Below are 15,410 nucleotides of genomic sequence, written 5' to 3'. Positions count from 1 at the left end.
TCTTTTTTAGAGGTATTAAATGCATCTAATGAATGTAAATGCTCTCCTGAAGCCCCTTGGTTGAAGGTAAGAGAACAAGTTGCCCGAATAAATGCAAAATACACTCAAGGGTTTAGCAGTGCAAAAACACCAGCTGCATTTCCACCCTGCAGGAAACCATGGAGAATACTGATGAGTACAGGTATTTCTGTAAACAGACAGGTAGAGCAGGACACATGAACAAGTATTGTGTGTGTGTCTGTGTGTGTGTGAGAGAGAGAGAGCTACATACATAAAGGGACATCTCTCTCTCTCTCTCTCTCTCTCTCTCTGTCTCTCTCTCTCTCTCTCTCTCGCTCTCTCCGGTGCATGAGAGGAGATTTCTGCAGGGTGTGTTGGAGTGTGAGTCATCATCAGTGCAGAGAGAGAAAGAGGGGAGAGGCATTCTTTAAGTGGAAGACGGTGCTTATGGCAGCAATGCAGCAAGGAAATACTGTGCGCCCTATCTCACATGAACATGGTTAAAATACACCACAGTTATCAAACAACAGCAGGTAAAGGACTCCTCGCTGGTAAATGTACATGCAGTTAAAGTGTTATGCAACAAGAAGTCAGTACAACAGCTCCTATGTAGCATACTAATTGATCAGGGGCATTAGACACTACTGGGTTGGGCCAAAGCCTAAGCTTAATGTTTGAATAATGATGAGTGACTTTCCATTGTAGTCATGTTACAGCCCCTGCTCACACAATTGTAGTTTACAAGGTATGAAATGTTATAAAGTATAGGGTTAATGTAAAATATCACAAATTCAATAAATTACTCAATTATTCAATACATTATTCATTTTTTAGAGCTGAAACAATTAGTCAATGGACAAAAAATGTATCTGCAACAATAATTATTTTATCATTTCCATCAATTATTAAGTGAAAACTCACTTGATAAGCTGGAACCTGAAAAAAAACTGTCTGGTTTTAACTTTTCCAATGTGAGGATTTTTCGCTTTTCCCTGTTTTCTATTATTGTAAACAGATCATCTTTGGGTTTCAGGTCTGATCTTTGGAACTGATCTGACAACGCGAGACATTTCAAGATACCATCTTGGACCTGTCTCGGACAATTTTCACTATTAGACTGTTAGATGGACTAATCAAAAACAATTAATAAGTCAGCTCTAGTCATTTTAATAACTACAGTAGCACAAAAAGGCACAACGTTTCTTTAAAATATATCAGAGCCAACTAAGTGATGTAATCTTGTTCCCTCAAAGTCCATTTATACTGTAACCAAATCCAGTTTCTACTGCAGAGATCTGCCCATTTTTAAGTAATGATGCTAGTTTCTAGAAATTTCCAGAAACATTCAGAACGCTCTTGAAGGACAGCACTGGACGGAGGTGAAGCCACTGGCAGAGTTTCTCAAAGGCTTTAAAGGACCAGTGTGAAAAACATGGTGGTGCAACATGGTGGGCTCCATGGAAGAGGACCCGCTCCCTGTGTAGATATAAATGGCTCATTCTAAGGTAATAAAAACACTACAATTCTTATTTTCAGGTGATTATACACTAAATAAAACCATTTCCATTTCTGCCAAGTCCGTTCCACTAGATGCCACTAAATTCTACACACTGCACGTTTAAGTAAAAAATAAGACTTAAAGTCCAAACATTATAATAAATTACTTACTAAAATAAGCGCTTGTCATCAATGAAAAGTTGAATTCTACAAGGAATAATTATTTTAGTACAGAAGAGTTTAACACCAGTAGAATCCCAGTAGTTAATTTTGTGTTATAAAAGAGTGAACACTCAAAAAACAGTTATGTCAGGAAAAGTCAGGAAAGGAAACAGACTGGCCTCCGTTAGGCTTGTGAAAAACATCAAACAAGCAGAATTTAATTCATTGGGCTGAACTTTCCCCTGACCCCCTGAATTTACTCACCCACATCATACAAAGGTTACCTTTTTTCTAAGCACTCTCACTAGCCCAGCCTTACCTTCTCCCACACAGAGACGGTGCAAGACTGAAAGACTAATTCCCTCATATCCAGACGAGAAGCAGGTAACAAACAGCAAGTTTCGGTCTCCAGATGTCTGTCCGGACCGTAGTGATGGAGAGACAGACAGAGCTGTCTTCACAGAATTCTGAAACCGCAGCATCAGTCTGCAACCTGATCCTGAAGTTCAGTTGAAGTCCATGGTGCTATCTAAGCCTGCCGATTAAATTACAGCACACTGCCAAAGCTCCAGTCGCCCAATAACACAGCATCAAAGACTGACACAGTAAATTAATATGAACTCAAGGCCAGTGTAACAACTTCATGTACTACAGGACAGTGTATTCATGCAGCAATGATAGGAAAGCCTATCCTGAAAATGTTAACAGGTATTCTTTGACTCCCAGACATTTTCTGATCTGTTTTTTACTCTCTATGAGGGTGCAAGTTAAATATTCAGTCCCTGAGAAGTGGCTCAGTGCTCTGTAAGACCTGTGTCAGACTACGCTTTGAGTACAATTGGATGCAGCAGTGAGAGTGGAAGACTGGCTCCTTGCTATCTTTTCTGGATGCTGATAAAATATACAAAATACAGTATACAGTAGGGTATGTTTATTCGCTCCGTGCTTTCACTCTAATCAGGACATTCACAGGACTTTCCCACTGATGCAGAGGGGATCCTGAGCTGGTTCTCATTTCACCAGAAATCCTTGAGATACCTAAGACATTAGCTAAAAAAAAAAAGTCTGAAGGAGAAGGAGAGAAGGAGAGAGATGCAATCTAAGCGAGTGACCCAGAAGACAACCTTTTCCTGGTGAACTCATTGGACAAAAAGTCATGTCAGCAGTGTGAGTCATCCCACGTCGGCCTGTCAGGACCATTTGCCTCTCACACTCATCCCAAAGTACCTACTAAGAACAAAAACCTCACAAAGGCATCATCTCAAATGCAGCAAGTAGGAGGAGAGTAAACTTAACAGTCAACAACCCGCTCTGAGAAAAAAAAACACGTCTAACCACTGAACAAAACGCTCTGATGAACAGCATTACCGACTGAGACAAAGGAAGCAAGAGAGGGTTATAGCAGGATACAATGATACAATAGCTCCAGACAAACACAGCTCATCCCAACTCTTCTGACACTGTGAGTGGCCAGCTTATCAGTCAGCTCCTCTGTCTGTATGAGAAACGCTGGCAGCCATCGTTGGCCTTTAATTCCACCCAGGCACTGATCTAATTACGGGGCACTAGACTGAGCACAATCGCCCACCTCCTGATTATTTACAACTACACAAAGATTTAAAAACAAAGCCGGTTTCATGTTCAACAAATAATGCATATTTATGAAATGAGAGCCAAATAACAAAAGGCATACATTTTTAAAGGGGCATTCCACTATTTTTCACATGAAAATCTGTCAACATGTCATGATAGTTGTATGATAGTTGTATGATGCCGTCTGTGGCTCTGGATGGAGCTTTTTAAAGTCTGAAAAAATAACCCTGATGATGTCATAGTGATGTCATCTGGCTTGAGACCTGAGAGTACAAATTTGTTATAGAAAGCCTGTGTCAGAAAGTTGGGATTGGAGTTTGAAAGATGTGAGGATTTACCAGGCAGGGAGGGTCTTACAAAAGACACTACTGAGTTGCATTATGGGAATTGAGGGATCCAGTGTTTTGTTTGGCTGGAGCTTTACTAGGGACTGAAAGTCAGGATATCTCGCCCTCTACTGCTTCAGTTCTGACCATTGTGCTTTTAATCTCTCTCTCTTGTGAGTCCTCCAACTTAATGATAGTGCAATGCTAAATTGCTCACTGAGCACAAAACAAATGCCAAAGAGTGCACTGCATTGTTGGAGCTACAACCATTATCTAAACCTCAGCATGTCACACCACAACTAAATAAATGGATACACAATACTGCGGTTAAAGTAAACACAATAAAACAGGTTTTATTGTGTTTAGTCATGAACTGTCCCTTTAAACTACTCTTGCACTTGACAGTGCAGCCTGGGGACTTCAGTGACAGGCATTGTAATTAGCCACTACATAATGGGAATGACTTTATTAAGCTCCTGCTGGGTCAGAAACAGATTTAGGTTACCAAAACACATGTGCTACCAATTATTCTTCTTTTAATCAGGTACCATTATTTCATGCTAGTTTTCTTTTTCTTTAGCTCCATCAGTGCATAAGTGCACAAATGATACACAAAGTCAGACCTCTCTTTAGGAGAGCAGGTATCAATATTTATGGACTGACTGAGTCAATAAATACCAGTGGCCAGTCCAAAAATCAGTACATGCCTGCTACGTATTTTAATCTCCCTATGAAGGTCACATTACTCCAACAACGCCTGAGAGGGCGAGGCGCACGCACACTCAACTAAATTAGCCAGCAGCTTTTGCATACACACCACCCTGACCCTGCCCTAGTTCCGGGCCCGTCGCTAGGAGGGGCATTGGGGTGCAATGTCACCCCCAAGGCGCATCTCCTGCCCCCCCACACACACATACCCACCCATCTATGCCATGTTGTACCCTCCATCTGACAAAATTAATTTTCTAATAAAAAGAAAAAATATGTGTGTTTTGCATTGCATTGCATTTGCATGGGGGAGGGGGTCATCACTGTACATTTACTGCCAGATTGACAACTTACTACCTAACGACAACTAACGTTAAAAGTAAAGTTAAGCTTTGCTGTCTGCTTCATTTTGACTCATTTTAAAAAAGACGAGAGAGAAAGAGCAGCAGTGGTCGAGCGAGCTGGAGAGTGAATGAAGAGAGGGAGCGCTGGTAGCGAGAATGCCAGTGAATCAGATCAATAAAACGTTATTTTTTGATTGTTTCACAGCGGTTACTTTCCGGAGGACATATGAACACGCCCACACCTCCGCTCAACCCTGCAGCTGAATGCCGCACCACCTGATTTGGTCTCTGCTCTGCTCACATTCACCGTCACTTTTCTGACGCTCGCTCTCTCACTTAACCACTCACTCGCTTAAAAGGAGTTACACACGTTGACTCGCGTTTCGAAACAGAGCTGCTCAGAGGTTCCGAAACGCTATTGATTTTCGAATGAATGGATATTTGGCGTTATTTTTGGCATTTAAAAAATATTTTTTGGCCTGGCAGGGGTTCTCCTTGGCCTGTACAATTATAGGGGAAACACTGAAACCTGTTTTGGTACAAAATTTAATTTTCAGGAAGACCAGCAACCATCAAACATTTCACACATAACTGCGAAATTAATGGTGAAAGCTTAAGCTTGCCACTCAAAGAATTTTGGGAGCTAGCATTAATAAAAAGTACCTATGGTGAAGATGGATACAGTTTACGAAAATGGCTTAATGTTAAAGCAAATTCAACCAACAAAAATGAAGAGATGTCCAGCTTTGAAACAAAAGAAAGACAGGTTGTTGTGGGAGGAGGAGGGGACGAAATCATGAAGAAGGCCAAGCTAACTTTAACGTTAGCCATGCAGCTGGAGCTCAGCCGTTGTCATCAGTTCACAGGGGATCGGGTGTGACTGTCATTGGACCACAACCCTGGCCGTTTGTTTCAGAACAAGAGTTGCTCTTTAGTGTCATTGTGGTACCAGACTTGTGAACGGCTGGAATACAGTGTAAAGGCAGTTAATGTTAGCTAACGTCAGCTACGTTAGCTAACATTAACTGGCTTACTAATCTAACTTCAGAATGTTGTCCTTTACAAAATGCCATGAGTTATGTTTGTTTGGAGTCTTGCTATGGAGAATTTATCCGTTTTTTAGGTTCTAGCATGCATCCATGCTACAGCTAAGTGGTGCGCTGCCAAAACATTCTGGGTGTCATAGTTGGTAGGAGATTTGAATGCTGAAGACACAACTGAGGTTTCCTCCGTCAAGACAGGGCAAACCACTGATTTATCACAGTTTTGCAGCTTTTTCGCCTTACTGAATTCCATTTGTGGGTTGTACATGGAATTTGTCGTCGTATTCTTTCTAATAAATAAGAGAGCAGCCCATGTCCCAGACTGTAGCAGTACATTTATGCCCAGCACAGAATTAAATAAAGAATTTTTTTTAAAAATTGTGTACAGATAGATCACTGTCTGCATTAAATATATTAAACATTCAAAATTCATTCCCAGTGTTGAGGAATGTCTTCACTGACCACCGTCAGTCCATGCATGCAAGGCGCAGCTGGTGCAGTTGGCCTTTGACAGAGACCTCACATGCAAATGCCTGAATGAATGGAAGGACAAGGTCCTCAGGACAGAGATTCCACACCGAGACATGTCGCCTGCAGCTCTTCTAACAGTGAGTCCAGTGGTTTAGAAAACTGTAGGTGGTGAGTGTCGCAGAGTGCGTTTAGAAACTCCGCTGTGAGGCCGAGTTCACTGAGCTGTGGAATAAGGCCAACAATGCTCACGCTGCTCAGGACAGTTGGATTACAAACACATTTAAACTCGTTATGTTATGTTGTGGTATTTTGGTGATATTAGCCAGCTTTTGCTTAAGCTACATTCTTGTTAATTAAGTTTGTACTAGTAAATGCTTATGCTACACTGTGATGCGCTCTGACGCAGACATGGAGCAAGTAAGAGTGTGTAATTAACAAGTCTGTAATGTGTTTTTGTAATAAAGCGCGGGTTGTTAAGCATTATCTTAATATGAGGCGTTCTCTTGTCACATAGTGGTATGGCATTTTTACCCTGTAAAAATATATGTTTTCAACCACGTTTAAATCTGGCCCCCCTGTGGAAACTGAAGCGGGCCTGCCTAATTCAACTAATGTTACTGAAACACATACTATATTAAATAGTGTAAAAACAGAGAGCACTCACCAGCCATGAATGGATTATAAAAGCCATCAAGTGGGAGATGCTCAAGCTGCACCTAAATAGGCTGAGTTTTCAGGGTTTAGTCCTGTGTAACTCATGTACATTATAGATGAGGCAGAGGAGAAGGGGAGTGTTCAGTGGAGCACTATCAGTTACCAGAAGGCCAATCTAAATCTCCACCATCATGACTAACCTCTATTTTGGAGCCACAGGGGTGACACAGCAACAAGCTCAGCCTCCCCTGCAGGCTGCTGTAAACTTAGGCACAAAACTCTGGCCTCCACGGAGCTGCACAGAAAGAGAAAGTGAAAAAAAACTGACTGTGTTCTCATTTCTAAAACTGAGGGACTGCCAAAGTGATTGTTGCCATCATATGAATTTGTCACTTTGCTAACAGGGCTTATGAAAGTTAGATGAACATTTTACGATCTTGTTAAAACCGGTTACATTATTAAAAGGGCACATTCATCCTGCGAGGCGAGAAAGAGAGCCTGTAGCAGATTGAAATTTTAATAAGCTCAATGCAGTTGCTAGAGATTGAGAAACTTGGCAGAGATTTAGCTTTGAAATCCTGAATATGGGCATGAGATGATTTAGCCTCATTGTATCATGCATGCACTCAAGCGGGTCAAAAGACAGAGGATTCTGCAAACCTGTGATAAACCCATTAACCAGCTTAGTTTCATACACTTCCCGCAGCATTTAATCTGTGATATGAGGCAATGTTTCTACTGCTATTTTTAATGTAGTCCCTTTTAGTTTGGCATAATAAAGCACTATCAGGACTGTATATATTTTTATTTTAGAGGTCTATTCCTGAACTTGAAAGTAGCCATATTATCTCAAATCTGTATTTTTTTTTTTTTTTTTTGGAGTGACAGTGGGGGTTTTTCCCTACATGGTGCCACACTGCTGCTGAATAAATACAGAGAGTAGTGTGATGTTAAAGCCCATGGCCATCATGACAGGCCAGACTGTAGATGAAGGTGGCTGGTGTCAGCAGGCTTGGAAACACCTGACCCTGGAAGAGACTGGAGAGGACTCTGCCTCTCTCTGGTATCTGTGATAAGGCTGCGATAAACGTTATCTCAGCATCATAAGTGTACCGTAATCTGGTAAGGTAAAGGCCCGCCCTTCGGCTACATACAGGACTGTGTGTATGTATGTTTGTGTGTGTGTGTGTGTGTGCCTTTGTCTGTTTACGCGCTGGCACCAGATACCCTGAGTGTTAAATTATGCCATGCATCCCGCCAGCTCCTTGCAGACCTGTTACAGCAGAGAAGCAATGGGCCTTGTTCCAATAGCAACACAGTCTTACAGTTTACATACAAGGCTCGTATCTCAGATAGAAAATGAGATGAGAGTCAGATCCATGTCTACTGTTCATGAGTGATGATACATTATGCTTTGTGTGTTCACTCTGTGGTTGATATTTGATTTGATGAAATTCAGATGAATGAATCACAATCTCAAGTATTTTCAGTTAGTTAAAAATACAAAACAGTCAACATTTACATTCATTTTTAGTTGCTTTTCCTGTTATTTGTAATAATTGAAAGCTGAATTGGGTACTTTTTGGTTCCTTTTGGGCTTGTAAGACAAAGCTGCTTTCTTTGTCACAAAAATGGGGGGTGGGGGTGGGGGGTCGGGGGGTAGTTTTCAGAGTGCAGGCTTTACTATCACATCATGAAGTAAAAATAACACCTGGGCAACGTCAGATTTGGATGCTGTTCATATCTGCTCATACCTAAATAATGTATTCATATTCATTTACATCCCCACTTCTTTGTTTTTGAAATTATTTGAAAAAACAATCACTAGATTATTTGATATTCCCAATAATCACCGCAGGTCCAGCGACAACAGATGTGACAGAAAAATGGAAAAGTGAAAAAAAAATGAACCCACAAAAATATTCTCCACTCTTACTGTAGATTTTCACACATACTGCACAATGTTAGGTAATGTTAGCTGTCTATTCAGCTGTGCCTGGCATCAGTGCAGTAAAGCGTTGGGCCTGCTACTAAAGTCATAACGAAAGACATACAGTAGATGTCAAGGAAGAACTTGGTTGAGCCCTGTGCGTCGGTAAGACAATGGCTGATAACTAGTCAGCCCACTGGAGAAGCAGAAAAGGCTGCAGAGTGAATGGTGTGTAGTAAAAGCAGTGTGTTGTCCTGGGTCAGCCAGCAGCATCTGAGCGTTAATAAGGGGGGTAATTGAATTAGAGGATCAGTGGAGGCCTGTAGTGTGGGCGCCACGCGGCTCTAATTTCATTATAAGTGATGTAAACATGAGGTTGGCCCCTAGCACAGGGGCCTCCCACATCAATACATGCACAAACACACATATAAAAATACACATGCAAAAATAAGACACTCACACGTGGCAATCAATTTACAACACCTGTTTGTTTCACGCAACATCCTGTCACAACACAGAGATTTCTACCTGTGTGTCAGTGTGAGTTTGTACTAATAAAGTAATAATAATGGATCGGCGGGGGAGCAGAATTATGTGGCACATGAAACACAGGAACACGGTGTTTGTGCAGCGTCAGCTACTGAATGTATTCGGAGTATTATTATATCTGATGCAGCGTGGTGTTACAGTTTAGCTCTGTTGCCTCACAGCGAGAAGGGGACTGATTGTCAGTCCTGGTCCTTTCTGAGTGAAATGAATGTATTCTACCCCAGACCTCTTAATATTAATAAACTGGAATAAATGATAAACCTGGGCAGTGACGGTGGTGTAGGAGAGACTGCATGAGACATGCAGAATATTTTTAGTTCTGTTTGTTTAGAGGAACATGATGGGTACGCCACAGTCTATGATATCTATACTGAGAAGTGACTGTGACTTTTTCCAATCTGTGTGATGCATATTCATGATCAACACTCAAATGTGCCTCGGCCTGATGATTCACTTGACCATCAAACTGAGCACAGCCTGAGCAAACCCGTAGGCCTGACTGTAGGCCTCCTCCAAGTCATGAATAGTTATGAGGGCAGGAGTTAACCAAGGAGAAACTGTTCACATCCCTAATAAGTCTTGCCCCTTGTCATCATGGCTGAGACACTCCAGAGACAGATGGGTAATGGTTCACATCCTCGGCTTATCAATATGCTGATGGGTCATTCAGAGCACAGGAGGAAAACAGAGGGATAAAGAGACAGGAATAATCTTAAATGCACAGAAATGACTCGTCAATCTCGTAACACCAAAAACATCACACATCCCATTACTCCATCAGGCAGTAAATCTTCTCCACTTTAAACAGCACATCTTCATGCAACTCACATCTGTCAAACGCTCAATGCTGAAAAATGCTCAAACGCTCGCTTTGACCAGCGTTTGACGGATGCGCCTGTTTTATTTTTTGACACCCTAGAAAGCCTGCCAATTTACCTCAAAAGTTTACCCCTGCAGAAGAGCTGGATGAAAACATGGGTAAAGACTTTAAAGACATTCAAAGTCTACAGCCATTCCTGTCAGGTTTTCAGGATAATTTAAAGCAAGACTGTAACTTTTGATTTTGCTGATACAACCTTACTTGTTCTGGTATGACCAGTAGCATATGGTGGCTGAAGTTCGCTAATTTTAGCAAACTTTAGATAGATATTACTGTATTAAAGTACATTACTGAGGCATTTCACTGACATGTTTACTGTGTTCGACTTGTGCAACTGTAACACTAAATTTACCATTATTACATAACTATCACATTTGGCCACAGTGGCCGCTGTTCAGCAAAAGATGTATACTGTAGTATCGCTTTGAAGAAGCAGAGGGCTTGGAGGAAAATAAATGTGTTGATTGGTTGAAACTTTCTATTCTGTTGGTTTGAATGCACTGATTTCACAACAGTATGAGCAGGTTAATGCCCAAAACATGACTGACATGTTATATCTAAATGTGACTGAAGTATAAGGCCAGACTTTAATGATCTCACTGACCATTTTTTCCAGAATTGCACTGTAAATGCGTAATGCAGTGTGTAGGCAGGAAAGTGACATGTCCCTTAATCTCAAATCCTCCTGCAGTCATACAATAAAAAGTCCTGTAACAGACGAAAACGTTATGTAAATGTCAGCTTTTGCAGAGTAACATCTATAAGTCAGTATCTGTAAAATTCTCTCTCTAGCACAAATCCGCAATCCTAAAAGAGGACAAGCAACAAAGGTAACAAAAAGGGTACAAAATCTCTAGGGCAAAGTTAAAAAATGTCACTTTTATCAAGCTTGCTCACAGGAATACACACATGCTGCGTGAGACGGAAAGATGTAACGCCCGCAGACAGCTGTGTACACAAGGAAGACACCTTTACCAGGGTGCGTCTGCGGTTAGTTGATTGCATCTCCATCATAAGATAACAGAGCTGCAGGCTAATGGTGCTTGCTGAAGAAGTGCCTCATGCTCTGTCAGTTTTTCATTACCACTTCACACAGTCTTACATAGGATCATGCAGTACTGGTAATTACTGATGGTATGCCAATCTTTCAGGATCCATAATCGGCTGTTTTTCCACTTCAGGGAATTAACAACACCACCTCCAACCCACCCATCCCTCTCTCCAATACCCTTGTTCTTCCCAGTCCAGTTCTCTGTTGACTGAGCGCTTCAAAACGCCAGCTTAATGACAAAATAGGATGCACGCAGACTTCAAAAGCACTCGTTTCCAAGCAACCACCACAGGTACGACAGAAGAGCTTTTGGATAACCAGACCTCATTCATGAATGTTATAATTATCAGAAGACACATCAAACGTTCTGTTGATTCACTGCCAAAAGCATTTGAAGGCATACACACACTCATGTTCTTTCCACCGACTTATGACAATATCTTTAGGGAACTTGATTAATAAAAGTTTGATTAAACTGAAATTAAATTAATTCCAGTTTTGAAATATATGTTATTATTCACATTTAGTCTCTTTTAAAAATGCTGCTGCACATGACTGAGGAGGCAGGCGAGCCCTTAAGAAATGTTGACAAGCTAATTATCAAGTAGCCCTGTCACAAGCAGGCGGAGACTTTAAAAATAAAGTTCACACCACCCTCATTATGCAAACAGTCAGTATTGCTAACCTCGCACCCCTATAGACTACAGCTCGCGGACTTTAACACGAGAAGGCCACACTCTCCGTGCGTGAGACAAGAAGGTTTGAGGGTTGTGATAGCCATGTGAGAACGTGTGTTTCTGTAGTGCAGTGTGAATGCAAACCATCCGAACCAAAAGCAGAAAACATGAAAAGAGAAAGTCAATACAGACATCAACTCTGTCAGCGCTGTTCGTTAGTTTCTTGTGTTACCATTTCTGCCAATATAACTCCTCTCTCTTCACTCCATTAGGAAATATCAGTTACATTAACTGTTAATTAACACGCAGGAAGAAGCTGCAAACAACAAAGCTTCAGTTTATGCTTCCGCCAAAAGATGTCAACCATAATGTCACCCTCTGTGAAAACAACAGTCTGGTGCTGAGGACACACAGGAGAGAAAGCCAGCAGCCCCACACATACACACACACGCAGACACACACACACACACACACACACACGACTCATCCCCTCAGCACACGCACCACACTGAGGTTTAATCGATGCAGCTCATTCATATTGAACCACAGACGTCAGGGGAAGCCGGGGGAATTACAAGCAGCCTCCGCTGTGAGAATGCAGCCTGGAGGAAGCCTGAGGAAGACGAAGCCAGTTTCATTCTGGAAACCCGCTGTTTACTGTCCACAGCATTGCAACAACATGGCTACTGGGTGTCCCCACACCACAGGAGACAACGCTACAACAGTGTTTAAACCAGATCGTTGACATCAGTGTGCTAAATTTGGGGGATATTTAAACATTACTGAATCTTTAAGAATGATAACATACACTTAAAAACTATCCATGTGACACTCATAGATTGGTACCATCAGCATTCATGTGCAAAAAATATTAGTATTTAGATAGATTAATATTTTACTGCATTCATAAATATGAAAGATGATATATCATGAAGTCACAACAATGCAGCAAGGTTTCATTTTGGATTAGCTGCTATATAGATTGATTGATTTTATACCAACATCCTTGCACTACAAACGCAACAAAAAGTTTGTTTGCCTCATGTAACAGACAGTTATGTGAGCAAAAAGTAATATAATAATCAAATAAACTCTCGAACAAAGTATTCATAAGGAAAATGTGGATGATTTAGTGTCAAGATTTCAAAACATACGCTAACGTATGCTAGGTTGGCAAACAGGCCAGTTTCCCAAAATCTCACTTTAGGTTTGGTGTCCTCCTCAAGCAGGGATGAGGAAATGTCACAGGCCCAAGTTCATGACTTGTCTCCTGACTTTTCCCTGACATGATCAGTAATCATGAAATACTGAGTAAACTGCAACTTTGACCCCAATTAATCCAAACGATGATTCCAAACGAACGAGAGGGGAAGCAAGTTCAGTTCATTTCAAAATTAAACCAGTAACCAAAGGAAATAAAAAAAATCATGGTTCATAAGTTCACAATCCAAAGCAGAGAGAAGAACATGAAAGCTACACAACACTGCTAAAAGCAAATGCCTTAACAGCAGCCTCCTACTGCTCCTAATGACCCGTGCCCAGTACAGCATCAACAAGCTTTTATCTCCCTTTCACACAGAGAACTCACCAGTAACTTCTGCTTTAGCCTTTGGTGGCTCAGGGTTTGCGGGCTGAGTCTCAGAGCTCCGCTGTTGTCCTCTAGAAGACGAAAGCTATCCAAACGCTGTATGCCTGGGAGCTGCAGTGGCAGAATTTCATTCCTCAGCTGTGGGGGAGTGAAACGGAAAAGTTGCAGTCATTTGAAGCATTTCAGCCAAATGAATATAATAATAATAGTGCATTTCCTCAATTGCAAGTTATCGATATAACAGTGGCATTTTTACAATTTCATTGCACAGTTTTTGACTAACTTGAATTCAAATAATTGCTATTTAGTCTCACTGGTGATAAATCTGCTAGCACTCTGTATGTGTAGGTGAGTGGCCGCTCAGAGCCAGCAGGTGGTCTGAGTGGAAAAACAGCTAACAGTGACACTCATGCAGCACAAGGAGAGTGTGTTCTCCTTCACGCGTTCAGTTTGAAAACAGAAAGAAAAGTAAAGTATCTACTGGACTACGTGCTGTCTGCATTGAGCACATGTGTGCAAATCAGTAAAAAAAAAGAGCCACACATAATAAAACAAGAAAGTGATTGTTTTCTTAATGGATGAGCTGTAAAATCAAATCAAAGTTGTCATGTGTTGTGCTTGTTAATCTGTACATGTCACAAGACGTCATGATTGGTATAATGGTCAACTAGATGCTTCACATAGTTCTGTTTATGCACATTTCCAGTCCTGAAAACAACCAAGCAAGATTTGGCCTAGTGTATCAATGAAAAATAACACTCACGCACTCATTCAACCAGATACTTACAAACCCACACAAGTATAAGATGCCAACAAGGTAAAATAACATCCTCTCTCCATGTTCAACCACTTAGCCAGCAATGCTGATAGCACTACCTAAACTGCTTGTTATTGCCAAGCTAGTGGAGCTGGCTGGAAATAATAATGCCCTGTTTTAAATTATTCATGGCTCCAGTCAGGTGGAACCAGATGCTGCTTTTGTGTCATAGAGGGAGAGCTGTAACTCGACTCAAGCATGGAAGGCCATCTATGTATGGGGGTAAAGACTGCATGGAACAAGCGTGGACGCTGCTGGGCTACAAACAAAACACAGGATGTCATGACACTCGCTTGGCTGTTACCATGTGACATTTTCCTGCAACTGTTCAGACCGAGGACGGCGGTTCAGCAGGTTGGTCCATATGGGGGCTGAAGCCCGAGGCGCTCCTTGCGGTTCACCCGCCCTGTGTTGGTGTCGCTTTGTACCCCACCCTGACATTTGTGGCCATGGCCAGAAGATGACCTTTTTTGTCCATGCCATGCTTTAGTGCTGAATACTAATGCTATGGTGCTGTGTGCCCGCCACTCATGGGAACAAGCAGTGCTATTTTTAGCTACATGTCCCCAGCTGCACATCTCCAACCCGGGGCCAATGGGCAATTAGTGTTTGTTTCTCATGGCAGGAGGCAGTGCCGTAATCTCCCTAACACAAACAGACATCTGGACACAGGACGTCTCTGTCCTGCCCCGTACCCCTACCGCAAGGCACGACTCCTAAAGCAATGCAGACCCTTCATCCATCTCAACCTTCATAGGAGCTCCAAAGCTCTTCTGTCTAGCATCAGTTGCCATTCCCCCGTGGAACTCTATGACTTATTCATCTCCTCATACAATAACTCGTGATCTTCAATGAAAATGAAATCATCCTGCATTTAAATATAAGCAAAAGTGACACCTTGATAAGTTCAAATAAAGTTGCCTTGTTTGTCAATGGGTCCATCAATTGATCCACATACGGCTTTTATATTTATAGAGCTGCAATTAACAAGTATTTTCATTATCAGTTGCTATCTGCCAATTATTCTCTCAGTCTATTGATGTAACAGTTTATTGTTTGTTCTATGAAATGTCAAAAAATGGGAAAATTTCCTGAAGCCCAAGGCCAACAACCCAATATT

General features: G+C 41.6%; 1 protein-coding gene across 5 annotated transcripts in view; it reads right to left on the bottom strand.

The window, feature by feature from the left end:
• rimbp2b (RIMS binding protein 2b) overlaps nt 1-15,410 on the bottom strand; it is an 82,798-nt gene that overhangs the window by 56,063 nt on the left and 11,325 nt on the right. For all 5 annotated transcript variants that reach the window (XM_044366403.1, XM_044366385.1, XM_044366412.1 and 2 more), the window contains one exon: nt 13,474-13,611. In XM_044366403.1, the coding sequence (XP_044222338.1) occupies nt 13,474-13,611 (138 nt within the window). The remainder of the gene's footprint in view (nt 1-13,473; nt 13,612-15,410) is intronic.

Source organism: Thunnus albacares, chromosome 2 (genome assembly GCF_914725855.1).
Source record: "Thunnus albacares chromosome 2, fThuAlb1.1, whole genome shotgun sequence".
In the NCBI taxonomy this organism is placed as follows: Eukaryota; Metazoa; Chordata; class Actinopteri; order Scombriformes; family Scombridae; genus Thunnus; species Thunnus albacares.
The sequence above is the reverse complement of the archived record's forward strand: the minus strand, read 5'-3'. Positions and strand labels throughout refer to the sequence as shown.